General features: G+C 44.3%; 1 protein-coding gene across 1 annotated transcript in view; it reads left to right on the top strand.

Annotated features, from left to right (window-relative positions):
* The window catches only part of tnmd (tenomodulin), an 81,836-nt gene that overhangs the window by 49,157 nt on the left and 14,181 nt on the right, over positions 1-18,498 (top strand). The window contains exon 4 of the mRNA XM_023990271.2: positions 14,441-14,548. Within this exon, the coding sequence (XP_023846039.1) occupies positions 14,441-14,548 (108 nt within the window). The remainder of the gene's footprint in view (positions 1-14,440; positions 14,549-18,498) is intronic.

The following is an 18,498-nucleotide window of genomic DNA, read 5'->3' as shown; positions in this document are numbered from 1 at the left end:
TGTACAGTCCCCCCCCCCCCCCCCCCCCCCCCCCCCCCCCCCCCCCCCCCCCCCCCCCCCCCCCCCCCCCCCCCCGCTGGACCCCCTTTCTCACTTGTGCGCGCTGAAGCGTAAAGGACATCGGACTGCCTCGTTCCAAATCGTTGTTCAACAAGCAATATTTCTCCGGTATGTTTTCAGTCTGTTATAAGTTGTTAAACATCATAAAGTATTTAATTTTGAACCGTTTTATAGCAATTTATATCCGTTTAGTGCGATTGAGAATTTAGAAAAATAAAAGGAAGAAAATACAAAATAAAAATTTATTTTTGTTGTGCACTCTTGAAAGTTGTGACACGTTTTAGCGGTGTCGGTCGTGTGGTGACATTTCGAAGTGATCAGAGGACATCTTATCGACCAAAAAGACGTTTATAACATAGAAAAGGAATACATTGCTCCAAGATCTGATTGGGATAACAGCTCAAGTAAAGCAATGTTAATATGATTAAACTCGTGTTCTGTCGAAATATTTCTGATAACGCATATTATCTGCCATTTTGTGTTGGTATCAGCTTCACTTGCGCCAACCCTGTATTGAAAAGTAAGGATAATTTTAAAAATTGTAAATCAGCGGTTCATTAAAGGAAATAATTTGTTCTTTCGATTGGCCTGTCACGCCTGTATTTTTTAGTTCAAGTAATATGATAGCTTTTCATTAAAACTAGATCACTCTGAGTAGATAGCAGTCAGACTATTGAGGCTTGATTTCCTAGATGTGTTATTGTGTAACCACGGTTTGTATGGCTAAATATGCACCTTTCGAACCAAACTGTATATGTATATTGTAAAATGATGTTTACAGATGTCAACGGAAGATTCTGAGAAGGTATAGTGAAAAAATTATATATTTGCGGTGATTACGTATAGCCTGCTGTTGGCTGGAATCGATGCTCTGGTAACGTTTGCACATGTGGTATGCTAACTTATTCGATTTATTGTGTTTTCGCTGAAAAACGCTTAGGAAAATCTGAAATATTGGTCTGAAATCACAGGAATTGGTTCTTGCCATTGCATGCTTTGTCTATTTTTATGAAATGCTTTATGAAATGAGAAATGTCTCATACACGTGCTCTATCTAGCTAATTCGAGTCGATTTGTGATGGTGGGTGGCAATTGTAAACTGTCATTCTTACCTGAGAAATATGCACTTTTTTCTAACAAAAACTATCCTATACCATATATGTATCAGACTGTCATCTGAAAAGGTTTTTCTTGGTTAGTGGATATCAATATCTTAGTTGAGCGAATTGGTGATAGCACCTGAAGGAGTAGAAAACTGATGGAGTTAGAATAGTGGTGTATTTTGCTACGTGTTTTCTAATAGATTTACATATTTGCTTCCCTGGTAAACATTTTAAAATCTGAAATGGTGGCTTTATTCACAAGCAGCTGTATCTTTCATCTGGTGTGCTTGGACTTGTATTTAATGATATTTAGATGCTACTATCTACTTGTGAAGCTATGCTAGGTATGCTAATCAGTGTGTGGGGGGGTGGGGGGTGCTCCCGGACCCGGGGTAGAGGCTCGTTAGAGGTTAATTAAGGCTAGGCGTCCCACTAGCGGGACACCTGTCAACAACATCCGGTGAAATTGGAGGGCGTGCAATTCAAATAAATAATCGTAATATTTAACATTTATGAACACACAAGTATCTTATATCGGTTAAAAGCTTAAATTCTTGTTAATCTAACTGCTTTGTCCGATTTACAATAGGCTTTACAGCGAAAGCTTACCATACGATTGTTTGAGGATGGCGCCCCACATCAACATATTTTTCAACCAGCACAGGCTCCATAAAATAACAAATAGCGATTAAATAATCACTTACTTTTTGAAAATCTTCCTCTGTTTGCAATCCCAAGGGTTCCAGCTACAACATGAATGGTCGTTTTGTTAGATAAAATCCTTCTTTATATCCCAAAAAGTTGTTTAGTTGGCGCCATCGATTTCAGTAATCCACCCGTTCAACATGCAGACAAAGGAATCCAAAAAGATACCGCTAAACTTTGTTAAAACAAGTCAAACTACATTTCTATTGAATCCTCAGGTACCCTAAAATGTAAATAAACTATAATATTTCATACGGAAAGAAGTATGTTCAATAGAAAAGTAAAATTAGCCTTCCCAACTGTGACTCCCGGTGCCAAAACTCAAAATTATTCCTAGTTTTGGAAGAAACAAGCCTGAAACCTTGAAAAAAACTGTTGACATCTACTGGAAGCCATAGGAATTGCAATCTGGGAGCTGGAATTACATAGAACCCATAGCTTTCCATTGAAAGAGCATGGGATCTCCCAAAAAAATAAAATTCTGGTTGGTTTTTCTTCAGATTTTCGGGCTACCATATCAATTGTGTTACAGTCTCATACATTATTTTTTAACATTTATACAAACTTCAAAGTGTTTTCTATCCAATGATACCAATTATATGCATATCCTGGCTTCTGGGCCTGAGTAACAGGCAGTTTACTTTGGGCACGTCAGTCAGGTGGAAATTCTGAATAAAGGACCCGAGCCTGAAGAAGTTGTGTAACGTCTATATGGAGTCAACATACAAGTGTAAGTAAAAACCTTCTTCAGAAGTAGCTAGGCAAGGGCGGTCCGTTTAAAATGAATTCCTTCCTACCTCGCCCCTTGCCCTGCAAGTGTAAACTTGTCAGACGTCATGAAACGTAATCAGAAGTGTCCACTTAATTTGAGGACTGAGGGGAGAGGCTGTGTCTGTTAAGTGTTTGGAATGCAGCCTAGGTTTTGGGATGATGTTAAAAAACTGCAGATAAACATTGAGCCAGTTGTAAAATCAACTCATAATAGTTTATCTCAGCTGGTAATCACGACAGTTTGATGTACTGCAAAAGAAAGATAGTGATGACCCTCATTGACTTGTTGCAAATGATGGGGAATAACCAGTCACAATGAGGCATCGCCAGCTGTGCAATTTATAGCACGCTTCAGACAACTACGGTGAATGTGACTGTACATCAAATGTTGTACCCCCGGCACGATCACTTTGCCTACACTTAATTCTTGCCTAATATGTTGCCATGAATAACCTTTCTTTTTTTTTTACCAATTCCGATATTTTGAATAATGTGATAGTAATTTTGCACAGAATCATGCAGTATAATGATTTACATTATCATTATATCCACACCCTCGTCACTCCCGTTAAACAACTCTAAATCGCTTTGGCACAGTAGTTACTTGCCGATAATGTTGCATAAAACGCTTGAAAAGTCTATAATTTGCCCACATATACGCATGACCAATTTAGGTATTTTTTTTAACAACGTGATATCCTGCTCAAAAAAATAAAATTAAAAAATAAAAAATAAAAAATTATTAGTCACATACACATGGTTAGCAGATGTTAATGCGAGTGTAGCGAAATGCTTGTGCTTCTAGTTCCGACAATGCAGTAATAACCAACAAGTAATCTAACCTAACAATTCCACAACTACTACCTTATACACACACACAAGTGTAAAGGGATAAAGAATATGTACATAAAGATATATGAATGAGTGGTGGTACAGAACTGCATGCAAGTGCAAGATGCGTAGTTAGAGTACGGTTCATACATATGAGATGAGTAGTAGGGTATGTAAACATAAAGTGGCATAGTTTAAAGTGGCTAGTGTACATGTATTACATAAAGATGGCAAGATGCAGTAGATGATATAGAGTACAGTATATACATATGAGATGGGTAATGTAGGTATGTAACATTATATTAAGTGGATTGTTTAAAGTGGCTAGGTACATTTTTACATAATTTCCATCAATTCCCATTTTTAAAGTGGCTGGAGTTGAGTCAGTATTTGGCAGCGGCCGCTAAATGTTAGTGGTGGCTGTTTAACAGTCTGATGGCCTTGAGATAGAAGCTGTTTTTCAGTCTCTCGTCCCTGCTTTGATGCACCTGTACTGACTCGCCTTCTGGATGATAGCGGGTGAACAGGCAGTGGCTCGGGTGGATGTTGTCCTTGATGATCTTTATGGCCTCCTGTGACATCGGGTGGTGTAGGTGTGCTGGAGGGCAGTAGTTTGCCCCGGTGGTGCGTTCTTCTGCAGACCTCACTACCTCTGAGAGCCTTACGGTTGTGGGCGGAGCAGTTGCCGTACCAGGCGGTGATACAGCCCGACAGGATGCTCTCGATTGTGCATCTGTAGAAGTTGTGAGTGCTTTGGTGACAAGCCGAATTTCTTCAGCCTCCTGAGGTTGAAGAGGCGCTGCTGCGCCTTCTTCACAACGCTGTCTGTGTGTGTGACCAATTCAGTTTGTCCTGATGTGTCACCGAGGAACTTAAAACTTTCACCTTCTCCACTACTGACCCGTCGATGTGGATAGGGGGTGCTCCCTCTGCTGTTTTCCTGAAGTCCACAATCATCTCCTTTGTTTTGTTGACGTTGAGTGTGAGGTATTTTCCTGACCCACACTCCGAGGGCCACTCACCTCCTCCCTGTAGCCGTCTCGTCGTTGTTGGTAATCAAGCCTACCACTTGTAGTGTCATCCGCCAAACTTGATGATTGAGTTGGAGGCGTGCATGGCCACGCAGTCGTGGGTGAACAGGGAGTACAGGAGAGGCTCAGAACGCACCCTTGTGGGCCCCAGTGTTGAGGATCAGCGGGTGGAGATGTTGTTACCTACCCTCACCACCTGGGCGGCCCGTCAGGAAGTCCAGGACCCAGTTGCACAGGGCGTCGAGACCCAGGTCTCGAGCTTGATGACGAGTTTGGAGGGTACTATGGTGTTAAATGCTGAGCGTAATCGATGAACAGCATTCTCACATGGGTATTCCTCTTTCCAGTTGGGTTAGGGCAGTGTGCAGTGTGGTTGCGATTGCGTCGTCTGTGGACCTATTGGTCGGTAAGCAAATTGATGGATGGTCTGGGTCGGTGCCGTAGGGTGGAGTGATATGGTCCTTGACTAGTCTCTCAAGCACTTCATGATGACGGAAGTGAGTGCTACGGGCGGTAGTCGTTTAGCTCAGTTACCTTAGCTTTCTTGGGAACAGGAACAATGGTGGCCCTCTTGAAGCATGGAGACAGCAGACTGGATAAGGATTGATTGAATATGTCCGTAAACACACCAGCCAGCGGTCTGCGCATGCTCTGAGGACGCGGCTGGAATGCCGTCTGGGCCTGCAGCCTTGCGAGGGTTAACACGTTTAAATGTTTTACTCACCTCGGCTGCAGTGAAGAAGAGCCCGCAGGTTTTGGTAGGGGGCCGGTCAGTGGCACTGTATTGTCCTCAAAGCGGGCAAAAAAGTTGTTTAGCCTGTCTGGGAGCAAGACATCCTGGTCCGCGACGGGGCTGGTTTTCTTTTTGTAATCCGTGATTGACTGTAGACCCTGCCACATACCTCTTTGTGTCTGAGCGTTGAATTGCGACTCGATTTTGTCTCTGTACTGGGACTTAGCCTGTTTGATTGCCTTGCGGAGAGAATAGCTACACTGTTTGTATTCGGTCATGCTTCCGGTCACCTTGCCCTGGTTAAAAGCAGTGGTTCGCGCTTTCAGTTTCACGCGAATGCTGCCGTCAATCCACGGTTTCTGGTTTGGAATGTTTTAATCGTTGCTGGGTACGACATCGTCAATGCACTTCCTAATGAACTCGCTCACCGAATCAGCATATTCGTCAATATTGTTGTTGGACGCAGTGCGGAACATATTCCAATCCGCGTGATCGAAGCAGTCTTGAACGTGGATTCAGATTTGTCGGACCAGTGTTGAACAGACTGAGCGCGGGAGCTTGTTGTTTTAGTTTCTGTTTGTAGGCTGGAATCAACAAAATGGAGTCGTGGTCAGCTTTTCCGAAAGGGGGGCGGGGGAGGGCCTTATATGCGTCGCGGAAATTAGTATAACAATGATCTAGGGTTTTTCCAGCCCTGGTAGCACAATCGATATGCTGATAGAATTTAGGGAGTTTTGTTTTTAGATTAGCCTTGTTAAAATCCCCAGCTACGATGATGCAGCCTCAGGTGTGTGGTTTCCAGTTTACAAAGAGTCAGATAAAAGTTCGTTCAGGGCCATCGATGTGTCTGCTTGGGGGGAATATATACGGCTGTGATTATGATGAAGAGAATTCCCTTGGTAGATAATGCGGTCGACATTTGATTGTGAGGAGTTCTAGATCAGGTGAACAGAATGACTTGAGTTCCTGTGTGTTGTTATGATGATCACACCACGTCTCGTTAATCATGAGGCATACCCCCCGCCCCTCTTCTTACCAGAAAGATGTTTGTTTCTGTCGGCGCGATGCATGAAGAAACCAGCTGCTGCCACGACTCCGTTAGCGTCTCTTGAGTTAGCCATGTTTCCGTGAAGCAGAGCACGTTGCAATCCCTGATGTCTCTCTGGATGCTACCGTGCTCGGATTTCATCAACCTTATTGTCAAGAGACTGGACATTGCGCATAGGTATGCATTAGGAGGCGAGCGCGATGTGCCCGTCTCCGAAGCCTGACCACGAGACCGCCTCGTTTGCCCCTTTTACGGCGTTGCACAGGGTCGCCAGCTGGGATCAGATCCATTGTATTGGGTTGAAGGCAAAACACTGGATCCGTTTCGGGAAAGTCATATTCCTGGTAGGAACGATGATGAGTTGACGTTAATCGTATATTCAGTAGTTCCTCCCGACTGTATGTAATGAAACCTAAGATTACCTGGGGTACCGATGTAAGAAATAACACATAAAAAAACAAAATACTGCATATTTTCCAAGGAACGCGAAGCGAGGCGGCCATCTCTTTTCGGCGCCGGAAGTAGAATACCATTAAAAAATATGTGATTTATTATTAGCCTAGTGGTTATAATTATGTAGGCATATATCATGTGAGCGCTGGGCCATCTCTATGCACTTGTTTATTGTCCTCATCCAACAAGAACATCCAACTCCTCCACTGTGTAATGTCAGAGTAGACCACCGTTGTCCCAGGGAACATTCGTATGACTACCTCCAAATCAGCTCGTATCTGACACACCAGGGCTGTCCCATTTGTTCGTCCCAAGTCGTTTCCACCGAGGTGAATGACTATGATATGTTCACGGTCAAACCTCGCCTTGGCGAGAGAGAATATTTCAGAACCATTCCATTGAGAACAGCTTATCCATATTTCACACTCCTGTAGTCATCTAGCCAGCTGCATTGTTTAATCGCATAGTAAATATTTGCTTCAGTCTTTATTTCCTTGCTCTCACCAATTTGCTTTGAGCAATGATCAGTAGGATTATGAGCTGGGGTCCTATCAATAAATAAAACCAATAAAACCCACAACATTGTGAGGGTTCACAAGGAGAGCACGTGTTAAACTGTATTATAATATTGATAATAATGTTGCATAATCATGTAATGAACACGATGGGAGACAGAGCTGGTTTCAAGCGCAGGGCGCAGCATGTGTTTATTGTAAAGGACCACAGGAGGAGGCAGGTAGCTGGGTCCAGGGGCAGGCCGAAGTTCATATACAGGGGGTCCAAAAAGGCAACAGTACAGCCTGGGAAAAGGCTAGTAAAGTCGTCCGGGAGATCAGGCAATAGGTTGATAACAGGAAATCTTATAGGCTAAGGTACAGACAGGGATTAGGCAAAATGCGTCGTTAGTGAGGCAGGCAAAAACTATCAAACACGGGAGGATTCAATTACGGGAAAAACAGAGCTCCGAATAGAAGCGTGTCATAAAACAAACAATACCCCACAATGATGGGGTGCAAAGAACTGAACTAAATAGTGTGTGATAATGACATACAGGTGTGTGAACAGGTGATCAGAATTCAGGTGATTGGGATCTGGAGAGTGAGCTACATTTCAGGGGACCTATGTGTTTGAGAGTGTGAGCTGGAAAGTGAGCTGCGTTCAGGGGATCTATGTGTTTGAGACTGTGAGTTGGAAGCAGACGTTACAGTACCCCCCCCCCCCCCTCCTCCCCACTGGCGGCTTTTGAGGGCCTAAGAAGCTGAGCAGGGGGCCTCCCCCGGGGACGGAGCTGGGCAGTCAAGACGGTTACGGTGGAAAGCCAGGATCATGGCTGGGTCGAGGATGTCCTGGGCGGGGACACAGTATTGTTCTTTGGGTCCGTACCATTCCCAATCCACCAGGTAGTGGATGCGACCACCCAGGCGCTTGGAGTCAAGGAGGGCTTGGGCGGAATGAGCCGGTGCACCGCCAACGTCAAACGGAGGGGGTGTGCCGAGGTGCGCCACTGGAGGATGGAGAGGGCTGTACCTCACAGGCTTGAGAAGGGACACATGGAAGGATGAGGAGATACAGGAATGGCGGGGAGATGGTAGGTGACAGAATTGATGCGGTGTGTTATTTTGAAGGGACCAATGAACCGGGGACTGAACTTTTGCAGGGGTCACAAAGCCAGATGTCCCGGGTAGAGAGCCACACACGTTTCCCAGGCTGGAAGAGTGGAATAGGTCGGCGACACCGGTCAGCGAACCGTTTCTGAGAGAGGGAAACTTTAAGTGGGTGCCCATGTACGGTCTCTCAAACCTGCTCATTCTGCCGAAACCACTCATCAACGGCAGGCACAGTTCCGGGCTCTGTCTCCCGCGGGAACACGGGGGGTTGGTATCCGAGGACACACTGGAAAGGAGTGAGATGGAGTGAAGAATGCACCAGGGAGTTCTGTGCGTATTCGGCTCAGGCTAGATAGCGACTTCACTCGGATGGTATCCGGAGGATAGGCTGATAGAGACCCCCAGTCAGTGGAGACGAACTGGGATCCCCAACCCGAAATGATGTCTTCCGGGATCCCAAACAGACAAAACACCTTTTGGAACATGCACTTGGCCATTTTCATGGCATTAGGTAGATGCGGAAGGGGGATGAGTTGGCATCTTGGAGAACCGGTCCACTACCACTAAAGTAGTGGTAGTAGTGAAGCCCGAAGAGTCTAGCAGATCAGAGAGGAAATCCATGGCGATGTGGGACCATGATCTGTGTGGTGTAGTAAAAGCTCGAGCTTACCGGTAGATAGTTGGCGAGGACTCTTTGCCCATGCACAGACGGAACAGGAAAGAACGTAATCTCGTACATCTGCTGTTAGTTATGACCACCAGAACTTGCGTGTCAGTACCTCCGTGGTCTGGGTGATCCCGGGATGGCCAGAACTCAGAGAGGTATGGCACCACTGAATTAGTTGGGGTCTGATGGACGCCGGAATGTAGGTCTTGCCTGCAGGGGTGTCGGGAGGTGCTGGGTCATGTTGTAGGGCCTCTTGGACGGCGGATTGGATTTCCCACTGTATGGGTCCTACGACACAAGACAGAGGCAGGATGGGCTCAGGAGCTGGGTTAGAGGAAGGGGAGTCAAATAGATGGGATAAGGAATCAGCCACATTTTTCTTGCCAGGCAGATAGGTGACAGTGAAGTTGAAACGGGTGAAGAAGAGTGCCCAGCGAGCATGTCTGGGGTTGAGCCTCTTATCACGCCTTAAGTACTCCAAATTGCGGTGGTCGGTAAGGACAAGGAATGGGTGATGAGTTCCCTCTTAATTAACCAGTGGCGCCACTCTTCGATAGTCAGCTTAATGGCGAGGAGTTCTCGGTTCTTGACATCATAGTTCCTCTCAGCGGGTGACAGTTTCTTGGAAAAGAATCCACATGGGTGGAATTTGGGAGGTGGCCCTACCCGCTGAGAGAGAACCGCTCCTACGCCGACCTCGGCTGCATCAACCTCCAGAAAAAAAGGAAGGGTAGGATATGGCTGCCTAAGAATGGGTGCAGAGGTGAAGAGGACTTTAAAGGTCTCAAATGCAGTAAGGGCGGTGTCGGTCCATTGGAGGGTACTGTTTTTTTGACTGGTGAGAGCTGAGAGAGGGGTGGTTGTGCTGCTGCAGTTTCAGATGAACCGGCGGTAGTAGTTGGAAAATCTTAGGAAACGTTGTAGTTCCTTTACAGTGGTAGGTTTGGGCCAGCTAAGCACGGTCGTGACTTTGCCTTCATCCATGTTAACCCCTCCTGGTGTCAACACAAAACCTAGGAAGGTTACTGTGGTAAAGTGAAAGGCGCTCTTCTCAGCCTTGACATACAGATGGTGGTCCTGTAGTCATTGGAGGACCTGTTACACATGCTGTACATGTTCTGCAATGGAGTGAGAGTAGATCAAGCTATCGTCAATGTACACGATGAGGAACTGGTTGATCATGTCCTGGAAAACTTCATTCATGAAGGACTGGAAGACTGCGGGCATTGGTGAGACCGTAGATAATAACCAGGTATTCGTAGTGACGCCTAGCAGTGATGAACGCCATCTTCCACTCATCCCCACTTCGTATACTGACCAGGTTGTAAGCACTACGTAGGTCGAGTTTGAAGTAGATGGTAGCCTGTCCAACTTGTTCTAGTACGGCCGGAATCAGAGGAAGAGGGAAGCAATTATTGATGGTAAGGTCATTGAGAGGTCAGTAATCTATGCAGGGATGGAGTGAGGCTCTGGAGTGGTTATGGAGTCATTCTCCGATCCTTCTATAGACGTGGCTCAACAGGGTAGATTGAAGCAGTTCTTAAAACAGGTGGGAGACCTTGACAGCAGTTCCACTTGCCGCCAGGAGATTGTAGGGTCGTAAAGGCTTAGCCAGGGGTGACTGAGGATGAGGTGTTCTTTAGGCAAAGACAACACCATTAACTGAATGACCTCAGAGTGTAGGAGGCCAATCTAAAGGGTGATACTTTTGGTCATGCGAGTCACAAGACCAGTTCCGAGAGGTTGTCCGTCCAGCGCATTAATCCTAAGGGGAAGCTTAACAGGGATTAGTTTGACTCTTAACTGTTGTGCCAATTGTTCGTCAATTAAATTACCTGTCGCCCCCGAGTCCACTAGTCCCTCCACAAACTGAATGAGCCTATCAGCAGAAAGAAGAGCCGGGATACTGACCTGCCTTTTGGTAATATTCAAAAACGTAGAGGTGCTTACCCGGGCGGAAGTGGAGGGGTTGTGGTCACCCCTTCGTGGGGGGCGAAACGGACAGCTATTGAGTAGGTGATTACTCTCTCCACAATAGAGGCACAGGTTTTCACATAACCTTCGATGTCTCTCGGCAGGCGTGAGAGGGGCACGGCCGAGTTGCATGGGCCTGGAAGACTCGCAGGCCATGGTCGACTGTATAGGTCTGCGGTCCACCAGTAGGTTGCCAATGGATATGGACATCCAGATGTATTGGTTGAGGTCCATTAAATATCCTCTGCAGGCCAGTTCGGTCTGTAACTCCTGATTAAGACCCCTCCGGTAGACTATAAGGAGAGCTGGTTCACTCCATCCACTGCAGGCAGCCATGGTGCAGAACTCCAGGACATACTCAGTGGTGGAGTGACGGCCCTGTCGCAGCTCACATAACAGGTCCCCGGTGTGACGACCTGAAACTGAATGGTCAAACACCTGATTCAGAGGACAGATCAGCACTTTGAGCGGCACACAGTGCTGTGACCCAATCCAGAGCTTTGCCTATGATTAGGGAGATGACGAAGTCCACCCTGTCTTTGTCAGAGGTGAAGTCAGCGGAGTGATGGTCTATGTACAGGTTACACTGGGATCCGTGGTATTTATTAGGCATGGATATGGGGGAGATGAACGAGAGGAGGCTGTGGCACCTGATATCGGTGAAGCAGGAATGGACTGGTGAAGGAGGTCGCAATTCATTCCTCCTGTCTGGCCAGACGTAGCTGCAGCTCCGCTGAATCAATCTGTCGTTTTTGGTGAGGTATTCTATAATGAATGCGATGGGAGACAGAGAGCTGGTTTCAAGCGCAGGGAGTAGCAGGTGTTTATTGTAAATGACCACAGGAGGAGGTTCTGAACTTATGTCAATATTACACGTAAGCTAACAGTTACAGAAATCAGGAATGCAGACAGGTTATATCTATCTGAGCTACTGTGTCCAACACACCACCACCTGTTGTTATGTTGAGCACCTACTGACCAAAAAAAGGATGTCATTATAATATTTTTTCCCCAATGACATGTATTGCTAAAATAAAGGTTTAAGGAAATACAGGTATGCACCACATTACTACAAGACAGAACAGCTCAATCAAGGATGATGGTATTGTAAGTATAAAAGCAAAGCTTACTTTCATTTAATACAAAAAAAGCATGAAAGGTAGCATAATGGGCTAATGTCTTACTGTGGTGTGTGAAGAATCCAATACTTTACCTTGTATGCTGTAAAAATCATATTATTGTGGAAGCACCTCCTCTCAGAGTATGAATTAGGCTGTTTGAGAAGGTTTGAATCCTAACCAACCTGCCTACACAAAGTTTGAAGTACAATACCAACATAGCTACTGAAGTAAGTGTTCGAGCATGGGTGGAATAGGCACTGTGGTGCTCATGTGAATTTTTTGGCTTCAGACCATGCCTATTCTCACTTAAAACATGTTTTTTTGTTTTTAATATTTAATGGCATGGGTTTAGGTCCACCTTTCAGAAGAGCTGAGGGGAGAGTTTGCGGTTAATCATTTTTATAATTATTTAAATAAAAGTAGAATGAGCACCCTGAGCTTCCATGTTTGTTTCCTCAACCCGTCACCTGACACTCAACAGACGCAGGAAGACACGAGAATATAGAGCCCAAGTGACAATGTATTTGTATGTATTAAGGATCCCCACTAGTCCAGCAACATTAAGGCAGTTATATCCAATTTAAAATATTACATGGTATTACATTTCATAACACTTTTCACACGTTAAGTTAAGTTTCCTCAGGCCACTACTCTACTACCACATATCTACAATACAAAATCCATGTGTACGTGTGTGTAGAGTGTGTGTCTTATCATGTGTATGATTGATGATTGATTGATTGGTACAGCATCCCCTAACCTTTCTATGCAATGGCGATGCAACAGGCCCTCCAATCAAATCATTGTTCAGTTGGAAAGCTCAAAGCTGTCGGTGTACGTGTAGCATGTTTAATTGGGGAGAATAGCGAGCCGGTATTTTGACGTGGTTTTATAAGCCCGCATCTTTTTCCCATTTCTTATCCCCGTAATGATGTGTCTTTTCTTCATTTTCTGGTTGACCAATCCCGGTAATCATTGCATCTCATCACGAGAATGTCCTTTCCCTCTCTCTGTAGCGGCACTCGCCATTACAGTAAATTAAACAGGCTCATCACAATAAAGTCAGGCATAAACATTATGCTTTTGTGTCGCCGGCTATTATTGCCTTGTTTTTTTCCCTCGCAGATGAAATTATACACAAGGGGATTATGACAGGGGGATTATGACAGGATTATGACAGGGGGATTATGACGGGGAGATTATAACAGGTGTTGCTTCATATCGTGTAGTCATGTGTGGCGTCTAGAGACAAGTGGAGAAAAGTGTCTGTATTACTGAGTTAACACTGATTTAAAGAAGATGTCAGAAATTCATCAGAGCTCTGTGCCATTTAGATGCAATTCAATTCTGATTGTATCAAGTCCATTTTCATGCTACCACTTATCGTGATACAATGTGAAGGCAGGCTTTGCCGGTAAAGATCCAGCAGTCTATTGTCATATGCTGATGACTCTATGTTATTCTATGGTAGCCCTAGAGACAGCAGACAATCTGATATATGGTACCCCTAGAGACGGCAGACAATCTGATATATGGTAGCCCTAGAGACGCCAGACAATCTGATATATGGTAGCCCTAGAGACGGCAGACAATCTGATATGCTTTCCTGGGGTTTCAGACTTATACCGGCAGAACTACTTTGTCGAACAGAGAATGGCACACAGAAAGACAATTAACAGATATGTCTGCTTTGTTGAAATAGGCTTTCTCCGGTCGTCAAATTGAAAAGACCCTGAATTCCACACAGTGGAGGATCGTCAATGGCGCTGAAGGGAGTGGCTCTTCACTTGGCTGAACAGATTAAGAGAGTGACAGGGACCTATGACTGACCAATTCAGCCGGGGCAGCCTCCGTAGAGACACCTAATGCATTCCAAATCACACCCTATTCCCTATATAGTGCATTACTATAGGCCCTGGTCAAAGGCAGTGCACTGTACAGAATAAGGAATAGGGTGGGATTTAGGGTGCAACTGCTGCTTTGCCCTCTGACATGTCGCTTGACTCTCCTGCTGGAGACATCCCTCTATGAAGTATTGTTTAGTTAGGAAGAACCCCTCGTTCTTTACTCACAGTCTCTTCTAAAAGGTTTGTGTTGTAGGTGCCGAGCTGTCTTTGAACTGTGATTTACTAGAAAATTAAAGAAGATAAAGAAGATGGAAAGTACCTTTGCACACTCATTACATTCTAACTTCTCTTAGTTGTTAAGAGCTTAGATTTTTCTTCAAGAGACTGAAGAAACTTTTTGAAAAATGATATCGCCCTGGCGCTTAGCTGTTCCACATCACAGATGAAATAATGATAATTATTATTCCTTCTCTCTTTTTTCCCTCAAAGGGAATCACAGGGATCTGGTTCGCCAAACACCAGCGGTGTTACATCAAGACCCAGACCACAGAGCTTCCCAAAGTGACAGAGGTGGTGACAGTGGACACAGAGCTACTGGTATATCTGCATCTCTCTGACTCACTCTGTGTGTGTGTGTGTGTTGTGGTGTTTGTGTGTGTGTTGTGTGTGTGTGTGTGTGTGTGTGTGTGTTGTGTTGTGTGTGTGTGTGTGTGTGTGTGGTGTGTGTGGTGTGTGGTGTGTGTGTTGTGTGTGTTGTGTGTGTGTGTGTGTGGTGTGTGTGTGTGTGCTGTGTGTGTGTGTGTGTGTGTGTGTGTGTGTGCGTGTGTCTCCCTCCCTCCCTCTCTCTACCACAGGAAACTATCATGCATTTTGCAACGGTAGTAGGAATAAACAGAGAAGAGTAGTCAGAGAGCAGAGCACAAACACTCACCCTGACCATCCAATCTTCTCTGCCCTCCGCCACTGAAAAAGAAACTCCAGTCTGAAAGCTGCCCACATATCAAATGGTGTTTGCTGCCAATCTTGAACTAATATAAATATTTAATTGTCCTCTTGAAAGGCTTGACCCAAATAGCCTAAAGGGGGAAGTGTGAGAGAGAAAGAGGGGTCTGAGGAAGAGGTATAGCATTCATCTCACCTCTCCCAGCCCAATAGCCTTATGTGACATTTGGCGAGAATGATGGGCGAAATTCTATCAATCAAAATATCTAACTTCTTGGTGCCACAGTACAATTCACAGTGCAAAAAAGTGTTTGTGTTTTTTTAAAGAATCCCTTACTCAATATATTCAGCCTCTACCATTCTCCACTCTCAATATTTTCAGCCTCTACCATTCTCCACCCTTAATATTTTTAGCCTCTAGCATTCTTCACTCTAAATATTTTCAGTCTTTACCATTCTAGACTCTCAATATTTTCAGCCTCTACCATTCTCCACGCTCAATATTTTCAGCCTCTATACCATTCTCCACTCGCAATATTTTTTAGCCTCTACCATTCTCCACTCTCAATATTTTCAGCCTTTACCATTCTAGATTCTCAATATTTTCAACCACTAGCCTTCTCCACTCTCAATATTTTGAGCCTTTACCATTCTCCACTCTCAATATTTTCCGTCTCTACCATCCTCCACTTTCATTTCCATTTTACACATGGCTCCAACGGATCTGGGAAATATCATAACGCTCTTCCCTGGTCCATCATTTAAAAAATACAATATATTATGTTGGTACATTGTCATGCCAAGTAAGTCACAGATATCCCTTTCTGACTTTAAGAACACAAGCTGTTTAGACAAAGAACCAGACTGCATCCCCTTCTCCCTCATCTTTATAATGTCTGGTCCATGTTTCCAGATACTAATTGCCCAGCCTGCACCATATGTTCCTGCCATTTTGCAGCGGGTGGAAAAAGTAGCCAATTGTCATACTTGAGTAAAAGTAAAGATACCTTAATAGAAAATGACTCAAGTAAAAGTGAAAGCCATCCAGTAAAATACTACTTGAGTAAAAGTCTAAAAGCATTTGGTTTTACATATACCTACTGTAAATCAAATCAAATCAAATCAAATTATATTTGTCACATACACATGGTTAGCAGATGTTAATGCGAGTGTAGCGAAATGCTTGTGCTTCTAGTTCTGACAATACAGTAATAACCAACGAGTAATCTAACCTAACAATTCCACAACTACTACCTTATACACACAAGTGTAAAGGAATGAAGAATATGTACATAAAGATACATGAATAAGTGATGGTACAGAACGGCATAGGCAAGATGCAGTAGATGGTATCGAGTACAGTATATACATATGAGATGAGTAATGTAGGGTATGTAAACATAAAAGTGGCATAGTTTAAAGTGGCTAGTGATACATGTATTACATAAAGATGGCAAGATGCAGTAGATGATATAGAGTACAGTATATACATATACATTATATTAAGTGGCATTGTTTAAAGTGGCTAGTGATATATTTTTGATCAATTCCCATCAATTTCCATTATTAAAGTGAGCTGGAGTTGAGTCAGTATGTTGGTAGCAGCCACTCAATGTTAGTGGTGGCTGTTTAACAGTCTGATGGCCTTGAGATAGAAGCTGTTTTTCAGTCTCTCGGTCCCTGCTTTGATGCACCTGTACTGGCCTCGCCTTGTGGATGATAGCGGGGTGAACAGGCAGTGGCTCGGGTGGTTGTTGTCCTTGACATCGGGTGGTGTAGGTGTCCTGGAGGGCAGGTAGTTTGCCCCCAGTGATGCATTGTGCAGACCTCATTACCCTCTGGAGAGCCTTCCGGTTGTGGGCGGAGCAGTTGCCGTACCAGGCGGTGATACAGCCCGACAGGATGCTCTCGATTGTGCATCTGTAGAAGTTTGTGAGTGCTTTTGGTGACAAGCCGAATTTCTTCAGCCTCCTGAGGTTGAAGAGGAGCTGCTGCGCCTTCTTCACAACGCTGTCTGTGTGGGTGGACCCATTCAGTTTGTCCGTGATGTGTACGCCGAGGAACTTAAAACTTACTACCCTCTCGACTACTGTCCCGTCGATGTGGATAGGGGGGTGCTCCCTCTGCTGTTTCCTGAAGTCCACAATCATCTCCTGTAAGTATCAAAAGTAAAACCATAAAACATTTCAAATTCCCTATATTAAGCAAACTAGACGGCACAATTTTCTTGTTTTTATTTTATTTGCAGATAGACAGAGGCACACTCCAAAACTCAGACATAATTGACAAAAGAACAATGTGTGTTTAGTCTGCCAGATCTGAGGCAGTAGGGATGAACAGGGATGTTCTCTTGATACAGTAAGTGTGTGTATTGGACCATTTTCCTGTTCTGCTAAGTATTCAAAATGTAACGAATACTTTTGGGTGTCAGGGAAAATGTATGGAGTAAAAAGTATATTATTTTCTTTAGGAATGTATAGAAGTAAAAGTTGTCAAAAATATAGATATTAAAGTCAAGTACAGATACCCCCAAATACGACTTAAGTTGTACTTTAAAGTATTTTTACTTACGTACTTTACACCACTGCCATTTTGGTCTTCTTTTGTCCATTGTCAAACCTAATTAGACTTCTCTGTTAAACCTTAATTCACAGCTGTGGAATCAATCAGATAGGGGTCTTGTCTTTGGTGAGGAGGAGGCAGGGGAGAAAATGCTCCAGAGGTGCCCCAGAGGATAGGGAAAGACACAAGGCTGCATTGATGCACAAGCACACATGTGCATGTACAAAAGGTTAGCTCACAATCACACTGGATTAGTGAAGACCAAGTCCCATAATATGCACAGTGATCCATAGCCTTTTAACTGAGGAAATGTCAAGTTATGACACCCTAAAGTACAATGTGCTGTGCAGTGCATTTGTTAATAAAAAAACATTTGTTAATGTATTTGTTAACTATCAATGCATTGTAATTATTAAGTTATTATAAATGTTGTCAATGTATTTATTGATCCTTTACTCATGTTTGTTATTTTGTTTTGTTTTTTATAATCTGTTTCTTATTTTCCATAAGATAATGTACTCATGTTAACTACTACATTAGCTCATTGTAAAGTATTACCGGTATTGTATAACACACAGTGGTACTGATCTACATTATTGGGATAGCATGTCAGGGACTTGAAGACCTCTCTGACCTATGACCTCTTGTAGACTTCCTCTACATTAGAAAGTAGAACGTGATCTACTGTCCATCAGAATCAACCCACCCATGGCCTGGGAGGCCTCTGTCTCACAGACAAGTCTCCCTTGAGGTTCTGACTGTGTTACTACCGTGTGAACCACAGAGGGGTTGAAGAGAAAACAGTAATGGTTTTGCTGCTGCTCCAAGCCTGCGGGCTATGTGAACGTGGGCTCAGCGCGGGGTGTCTGGAGCCTCAGATTCTCAGAGGCCAGGTGAAAACAATGCAGCCGGTGGAGAAACTGCGAGCAGCTGATAAGGAAATGAAGCACCCGGGGAGTAGAACCAGGTGACAAACATGAATTGTTTGCCACCTGTATTTTTGGCCATTTTCAATGTGTTCCTCATATGAAATGATGGGAGGC

Source organism: Salvelinus sp. IW2-2015, linkage group LG6.2, assembly GCF_002910315.2.
Source record: "Salvelinus sp. IW2-2015 linkage group LG6.2, ASM291031v2, whole genome shotgun sequence".
NCBI classification, from domain to species: Eukaryota; Metazoa; Chordata; class Actinopteri; order Salmoniformes; family Salmonidae; genus Salvelinus; species Salvelinus sp. IW2-2015.
The sequence above is the reverse complement of the archived record's forward strand: the minus strand, read 5'-3'. Positions and strand labels throughout refer to the sequence as shown.